An 8,817-nucleotide genomic window follows, 5' to 3' on the forward strand; every position below is an offset into this window, starting at 1 on the left:
TAAAATATATTCTTTTATCACATACCATGAAATCATTTCCCATGCACACTTTGATAAACCTTCCTTAAACAACCCATTGATTTGTCGGAATGAAAATTAGAGAAAAGAGAAAAATCAAAAAGTTCTTATCTGTTCAAAACTCTTTCTCCGGTTTTCTGGATCATAGCAATCAAATTCACTTCCGCCATTTATGTCGAGAACGAAGAAGATAGTCAAAAACGAAGAAGATAGTCAAAAACGAAGAAGAGATTGTATGTTTACATGTATGTAAATGGTGGAATGGGGGAGGAGACTTTTCATTCTTTTTTTTTTAACTAAATATATGATTTTGTAAATTTAATACGTTTGTCGTTACTTTATTTGAAGTTTTATTTGGGATCAAATCGTCTTGAAACCGGTAATCGATGCTCTAATAAAAAACATGACAAAAAGTTGTTATACAAATCTCAAACCCTTTGGGTTTAGGAATTCAAATTTTATAGAGGGATTTGAATTTGAATGGATTTAGAATCTTGTATGTGTCCGGTTTATAGGATATAGTATGAATTTGGATTTCATTCCTTTATAAATTATACTATAAGAGTACTTGTGCAATTCAGCGAGACAAATATGAATTTTAATGTTCTATTTTATTGTCTTCTTTGTCGATATTATAATATGATTTTATATGTTTTTAAGAAAACAATAATGATTTTATTCTTGAATAAAATATAAATTTAAAGATATCATAATTTTTTTTTTTAAAATACCAATGTTAATATCAAATCAATGATTTAAAAATTTTCATTTTTTATGTAATTATTTTAATTTATTTATTTTTATTATAATTTCATTTAAGTTTAATAACGAAATAATTTATTTTTGGTTTAATAATATAACATTTTATAAAAACAATAATTAAGTAATATGTTAGAATTCAATGATTATCCTAATTATATTTTAGATTTTTTATATTTAAAATGAGATGTTTATTTTGTATTTGATTATATTTATTTATAGTTAGTTACACGAATTTAGATATTGAGCTTTTATAAGTTATAATTACATACAATCTACTTGCAATCTTTAATTTTAAGTAATATACATTAATAAACAATACTTTACGCATAAAAATTGATTTTTAAGAATTTTTGTTAAATGCTTTATAATATAGTATAGATATAGATATGGCCTGTAGGATTTGAATTAAGATTTAATTTAATTTTACATTTTTTAATTATTTATTTGTTTATAAAAAAATTGCTTTTAACCGAAAAGAATATGTATATATAACACCATCTTCTTTTACAGAATCATACATTTTTTAAGGGAAAGTTCAAAATCTTAACAAAATTTTCTATTTGAACGGTTTATCCATTAAATTATTTTTTTGAATGAAAAAACCATTTGATAAAGTGCAGGAATTAGAAATTGCAGAATATCCGAATTTAGGCTCATGAAGAGTATTAACATCCATCGTGTATTTGTATGTAGATTGAATGGTTTGAGAAATTTCCTACCCACAAACATAGGATTCTAAAATCGGAAGGTTTGTATTTCATATGGATTTGTATATAATAACGTTTTAAAATATATTAGAAACATTTGTTATCTAATAACTAATTAATAAGAAAGTAAATTAATTATTTATAATTTGTTTTAATAAATAATGATCCATTGCCAAAAATTCCAATTCCAATTGCTTCCCTCAAACATTACTTCAATCCGAACATCCAAACGCCCAGTAAAAATATAATTTCAAATACCTCAGAAACACCAATAGCCCATATGAGTCATGTACAATGTGCATGCACTCTGTATTCCAAATTAGTTCCAACTGTAAACAGCAAATGAAACCACAATCTGTTGGTCATGCAAAATATTCATATCACATAAGTAAAAAAGTACGTGATAAATAAAAACCCAACAGAACAAAATTGCTTGAAGCAGCTAAATCACGCTCGATTAGCAACGTTGAATCCAAATTGAATATAATCGCATTAAACTTGAAGTAGTATCCAAAACAATAAAACTAACAAAACTGCCATACATTCCTCCTTTAAACTGAAAAGACATGTTACCTTAGATTATACCAATCTTGTTTGCAACATCCAACGCATCGTAGTCTGGAGTTAACCGGACATAAGCCTTCTTTGTTCCATCAGGTCTGTGCAGTACAGAAGCAAATAAACATATAAACATAGTGTCATTAGCATTCTATAATAGAATCAAAAAGATTCTCCAAAACATTAACAAGCTTGCAGTAAGAGATCTAAAATGACTAATTCATTAAAATACCTGATCAAAGTGTTGACTTTCTTGGTCTGGATGTCATACATCTTCTTCACTGCAGCCTTGATCTTCTTTTTGTCAGCACGGATGTCAACAATGAAAACCAGAGTGTTGTTGTCTTCAATCTTCTTCATTGCAGATTCTGTGGTCAATGGGTATTTGAGTATCTGATAGTGGTCAAGCTTGTTTCTTGGTGGGGCACTGATACGAGGATACTTTGGGTTTCTGTCTGTCTTCAATGTCCTTGGTCGATGAAAAGTGACCTTGGTACGGATCTTCTTAGCCTTCTTTTTAAAGGTTGAACCTGTCTTCACAGCTTTGGCGGCCTTCAACGCCTGAGCCTTTGCATCACCTTTCTTCGTAACATCACCTGTAAAAATGAATAGGTGCATCAGCTAAAGACCACTACACAGTCCGTAACTTGAAAGTGAAAATTTGCTCAAATGAAAGCACCCACAAGTTGCATTATAAAATCCATCCCCATAAACTATTTTATAGAGTCGTTACAATCTTTTTGAGGCATGTTATAACCATACTGAACTATAGATCGTATGAAAGGACTAATAAATAAAATAATAGATACACTTCATAACATATTAAAAATCTTACAAACTAAAACAACAAAAATATTTAAAATGGCAAAGCGAGAAAAATACTGACGAGTCATTTTGTTTTTGATCGACAAAATCTGAAATTAAAGTCGCTTTTAATTTAAGAGTAAATTGAATAGGTTTTCATTAAGATGAGTTCACATGTTGGGCTCGATAAATCCAGGTCCCAAAAACAAGCGAAATTGAGCCTCGAAATTTTGAGGGCCTCACCAAGATTTAACATGCCAACAGACTGCCTTGATTTTACACGCAACACCAATACCATAGTTGTTAAACTCCAATCCCAAAAAACTATCTCTAGCTACTACTAGAAAAAAAGGAAAAACATTTTTTTATCATATCAGACAAAGTAAAGTAATAATTTTACAGATTTATGTTGAAGTTTAATATCTCTGGCACATAAGTGGAGCATAACCAATGTCTACATATATATGAAAAAAAGCTCATATGAAAGAAAGAACTCCTGCAGTAACAATGTTATTCCCTCCATTCTGTGTGCTAAATTCAATTAGACCAAGTAACAGCACAATCCCCACAAAAAGCTGCTATCATAACAGCTAAAGACGTAAGTAATGTCCTAAATAAACAGAAGGTCCAGCATAAAAACAAGCCAGAATTCGATAACAAATCATTCAATCATACATATATACATTTAAACCTGAAGTTCATAAGTTACAGCCTATCACGATAACTAATGGCGCCTCTTCCACCCAGATACACTTACTACTTGTAGCTCAACAATCTCAGATTAATGCCAGAATACAATATCTAAACAGGAATTTTGTTTGTTAAATGTAAAAAAAAAAAAAAAAACTCAAAAGAACGTTGACGTTCAGAAATCCATAAACCCTAAACATCAAGCATATTGAGAAAAAATTGCTACATATGAGAGCGATAAGTTGTTCCAACGAGAAGAAAAAAAAACGAACCTTTAGCGGGAGCCATAGGTAACCGTACCTCCTCCAAATCGATCAACTAAAGTTCATAAAAAAAGAGTCCATCAGAAGCATGTAAAATTGGAAAACGTAAAAAAAAAAGCAAATAACCAACAGATCTGAAGTCATGAGCATACATGATATACTCTCAATCTTATAAATTGCTCAAGCAATTTGAAACCCTAACAAGAAGAATTAAATGAAGAACATACCGAAAACGTACCTGCAAAAGGGAAATGAGGAAGAGACGATACACCAGCGAACTAGGGTTTCGAGGTAGACTCGTATAGAGATTTATATCGGATGGATCTCTTGGTATAAGATGGGCCTTGAAACCATTCTGGATTGGCCCATAATGGCCCAATCTTTCTGGCCCAATATTTTATTTTTGTTTAGAGTTTAGAGTTTAGAGTAAACTACAATTTAGTCCATGTAGTTCTACAAAACTACGAAAGTGGTTCGTTCTTCACAAAAACTGCAATAATAGTCACCGATGTATAGAGAGGTGCAAGGTTCGGGATATCCAAGTTTGTTTTCAATAGGGAAAATTGCACCAAAATAGAACCAACTTTCACATGATTCCTATTTTGGGGAACGAACTTTCAAAATCGTCATTTTGGGGAACCAACTTTTACCTGATTCCTATTTTGGGGAACCAACTTTCAAAATCGTCATTTTGGGGAACCAACTTGCACCTAATTCCTATTTTGGGGAACCAACTTGAAAAATAATTATAGAAAAATGGGAAAATTACACCAAAATGGAACCAACTTTCACCTGATTCCTATTTTGGGGAACCAACTTTTAAAATCATCATTTAAGGGTCTCTATCGAACTTTTTGTTTATTTAAGGGTCTGATTGATCTGTTGAACAGGTAACAGATAATTTAAGGGTCTCTATCTAACTTTTGGTTGGATTTGCCAAATTTGATTTAAACTTTAATATTGACATAGATTTGTTAGATATAAAAATCTTGAATGTGATATTTAATATTTATTTTTTATTGCATCAATTAATTTTTTTCTATTAAATTGATTTTTTTATTGCATTAGAAAAAAAATAATTTTTATCGTGGTAATTTGGATTTTTTCGAAAAATCTTCAATTTGATATCTGAATTTAAAAAAACGAGATTTGAAATGAAAAATAGATTTTATTGCATTAATTTTTGAAAAGAAATGAATTTTAGTTATTTTTCTATAATTATTTTGCAACTTGGTTTCTCAAAATAGGAATCAAATGCAAGTTGGTTCCCCAAAATGACGATTTTGAAAGTTGATTCCCCAAAATAGGAATCAGGTCCAAGTTGGTTCCCCAAAATGACGATTTTGAAAGTTGGTTCCCCAAAATAGGAATCAGGTCCAAGTTGGTTCCCCAAAATGACGATTTTGAAAGTTGGTTCCCCAAAATAGGAATCAAGTGAAAGTTGGTTCCCTAAAATAAAAATCAAGTGAAAGTTGATTCCCCAAAATGACGATTTTGAAAGTTGGTTCCCCAAAATAGAAATCAGGTGAAAGTTGGTTCCATTTTGGTGCAATTTTCCCTTTTCAATACTTTAAAAAAAGATCGGGTTTTTGGGTTGAAAGAGGATATGACGGGTCTTGTGCTTGCACTTTTTTATGCATCTTTATCTCCGTGTGCATTTTACCTTGGAAATAATTCATAACACGTTAGTAGTAATGCTTTTGGTTGACGGTATTTCGGTCATTTTGTCTTTTTTTACCAAATCGGCACTATTTAGATTATCTACAATTAATTCTTCAAAATTTCTTGAAAATGGTCTTTGAAGACGATATTACATTCAATTACAACAGATTCTTCATTTTTAAAATTTCAACATTAATTATATTACTAGAAGAGTACTTGCGAAATCCAACGAGATACATCTCGATTTTAATGTTCAATTTTATTATTTGTGTCTGTCAATGTTATAATACGATTTTATGTGTTTTTAAGAAAACAATAATTATTTTATTTTTGAATAAAATATAAATTTGAAAAAAAAATATTAATGTTAATATCAAATCAACTATTTAAATGTTCTCATTTTTTATGTAATTTCTTTAATTTATTTTTTTATTATAATTTAATTTAAGTTTAATAACGAAATAATTTATTTTTGGTTTAATAATATAACATTTTATGAAGATAACAATTGAGTATTCTATTATAACTCAATGATTATCCTAATTATATTTTAGATTTTTTATATTTAGAATGGGATGTTTATCTGCAGTTAGTTATACGAATTCAGATATGGAGTTTTAATAATTTGTACTTACGCAAAATCTACTTGCAATCTTGAGTTTTAAGTAATATGCATTAATAAACAGTACTTTACGCATAAAAAGTCGTTTTTAAGAGTTTTTGTCAAATGATTTATAATATAGTATAGATTATAATATTTTTATATATGTTATAAAATATTATTTCTCTCTCGTAAACATTTAACAACATAGTTTCTTATTGGTGAGTATATAATTAAAAAAAATCATTTATCTTTCGTAAATGATCATTTTTAAGAGTTCTACAAATTTAGAGAATTTCCCTCTCTCTTCTATTTTCTCCATTTTGGAGAAGATTTTGAAAAATCTCTTGGTGTAAGAATCCTCGAAGTCTTATTTTCAAAATTATGAGCAGATGTTTTTACCCGATAAGAAACAATAAGTGTTTAGTAAACAACTCCTTAGTATATAATCAAAATAATTACTTCGTCCTTGCCTATATGAACAACCGTCTCCTCTATTTCATCCAAGTTTTTGATGTTCTTTTTAAGCAAAAAGGATTATGGAAGATGGATCAAAGTACAAATCCCTTTCCTCTGCCTTTTGTGACGGCTAACGAAGTTGGAGACAGGTTTTGAACATAGTACATGACAGTATGACAGGAGTAGACATATAACAACCACGACCCAAACATCTACTAACCTAACTTGAAGAAAAAGAAGTGTTGGTGATGCATCTATCACATTGGTAAAGTGTTCTGGTTGCGATGATTGGAGAGCCGAAAACTTTTTTGGCAGCGATCAAGGAAGTAGAGATGAGGCAAGCGCATCAGGGATTTAGGATGCAATAAACATGTTTTTTGAGTTCATAAACCATGTAATCAGTGTTGAGATCTAGCAGTTGGTACAATGAGAAGGCTAAATTTGAAATCCACAAAATCTTTATTGGCTCGAACAAGCAACGGTTCTTTGTTCTTTTTTGTCGATAGTAAGTATCAAGCTCATAGTTGTAGGGTCCATTGATTTCTATCGTAAAAGAACATTATTACCAAGATTAATTAATCAACAAGAAGATTATCGTGTATATATAAATGAATGAAACCAACAAAAATCGAGTTTCTTGGCCCAAGACCCTATTTTTACCATGTAAGATTGTGGTTCACCAGAACAATACCGTATGCAACAATTTACCTGGTAAACACTTGTTGGGTAAGAGTACATCAGAAAAATTAGTTTAATAACTTAATTATTTAAAATGAGAAATTTTATTGAAAATACGTGGTAAGCACTTTCCTCAAAGAGACTACTCATTTGGAAAGCCAGGAATTTTTTTTAGACGTCTGTCTAAAGTTATAATATTGTAATAAAGCATGAATTTTGTACACGTCAATTAAAAGAAATGATTTTTGTATTCATATTCTATTAAATTTTCTAGAAAACGTTTGATTTGAAAGAATGGTTTTTTTATTGCGAAGAATTTTTTTGGAATTCAGATTTGAAATTTTTAATGTAGCTGGTTTGTAGGATTTAAAATAAAATTGAATTATGTTATTTATATATAATTTATAAAAATAAATTATAAATAATTATAAAAACAATTAAACTTTCATGTTAATTAATTATCACAAAACAAATGTTTTTAACACATTTTAAAATATATTACATACAAGTCCTACTAGGGATGCTCAAAAACCCAATTAACTCGATCAATCCAACCCAACGTGAAATAACTCAGCCCGAAGCAACCCTATATCTGATCGAGTTGTAAATTTTTCAAACCTGTAGGTATTGGGTTGATATTGAGTTACTATTATTTAAATTCAACCCAACTCAATGAACCCGATATTCTTTTATTTCTTGGATTTAATATGATTGTTGAATATCTACTAACATATGCATTAGACAATTACCCTATCATGTATGCTCTTCATATACACATATTTTCAATCTATTCACATCTATATATAACTCATTCGTATATATGTTCAGTAACTGTGAACATATACATGTAAATTGAGAAAAAAAACTGAATGTGATATACGTAAGAAGTATGGATAAGTTGTATCAAATGTTTGATAATGAAAAAGAAATTATAAGTACAGAAATAACATATTCAAGTTTAGAAAAATATCTTAATGTACTAAAGTATCAACTCGACCAATCCGTACGGTTTGGGTTGGGTTAAAAATTTTCAAACCGCAAACATTGGGTTGGGTTGGGTTGTTCAAATGACTTCAACCTATCAACTCAACCCATAAGCACCCCTAAAATATGATTATATATATATATATATATATATATATATATATATATAGGAGCGATCAAATGAAAACCACTCCAATTTATAAAAACCGTAAAACTACTCTCATCCGTCGTTAATCTTATGAAATTTTTTCATGAAATTGTTAATCTTGTGAATTTTTTTCATGAAATTGTTAATCTTGTGAAATTGTTTCATATAATACTTTTTTTGATGAAGTTGTTTCATATGTGGTTATGAAATTGTTTCATATAATACTTTTTTTGATGAAGTTGTTTCATATGTGGTTATGAAATTGTTTCATATACTACTTAATAAATTTTTAATAAAACTGTTTCATGTATTTCTCTAAAATTAAAATAATGACGATGATAATATCCATGATTAACACCCTCCACAATAAAAATGGTTAATCAATCTCTTATAATTACAAAAAAATGAACAAAATAAAAAATTATGATTGGTTGAATAAGGTTTTCACGATTTTTACAAATTGAGTGGTTTTTATTTGAACCC

The 8,817-nt window shown here is 29.2% G+C and overlaps 1 protein-coding gene across 3 annotated transcripts; it reads right to left on the reverse strand.

Annotated features, from left to right (window-relative positions):
* Positions 1-1,656: 1,656 nt before the first annotated feature.
* LOC112526937 (60S ribosomal protein L23a-like) lies at positions 1,657-4,099 on the reverse strand. 3 transcript variants are annotated; one of them, XM_025137382.1, is made up of 5 exons: positions 4,041-4,099; positions 3,812-3,857; positions 2,278-2,641; positions 2,061-2,146; positions 1,657-1,816 (listed from the first exon to the last, which is right to left on the reverse strand). In XM_025137382.1, exons 2-4 carry the CDS (start codon positions 3,825-3,827, stop codon positions 2,062-2,064), a joined length of 465 nt encoding a protein of 154 aa, XP_024993150.1. In that variant the 5' UTR covers positions 3,828-3,857; positions 4,041-4,099; the 3' UTR covers positions 1,657-1,816; position 2,061. The 3 variants fall into 3 exon arrangements, with proteins under 3 accessions (XP_024993150.1, XP_024993151.1, XP_024993149.1); XM_025137383.1 differs by having other exon boundaries at positions 1,743-1,842; XM_025137381.1 differs by lacking the exon at positions 1,657-1,816 and having other exon boundaries at positions 1,909-2,146; positions 4,030-4,049.
* Positions 4,100-8,817: the final 4,718 nt, after the last annotated feature.

Source organism: Cynara cardunculus (assembly GCF_001531365.2).
Source record: "Cynara cardunculus var. scolymus isolate 2C chromosome LG 14, CcrdV1, whole genome shotgun sequence".
Classification (NCBI taxonomy): domain Eukaryota; kingdom Viridiplantae; phylum Streptophyta; class Magnoliopsida; order Asterales; family Asteraceae; genus Cynara; species Cynara cardunculus.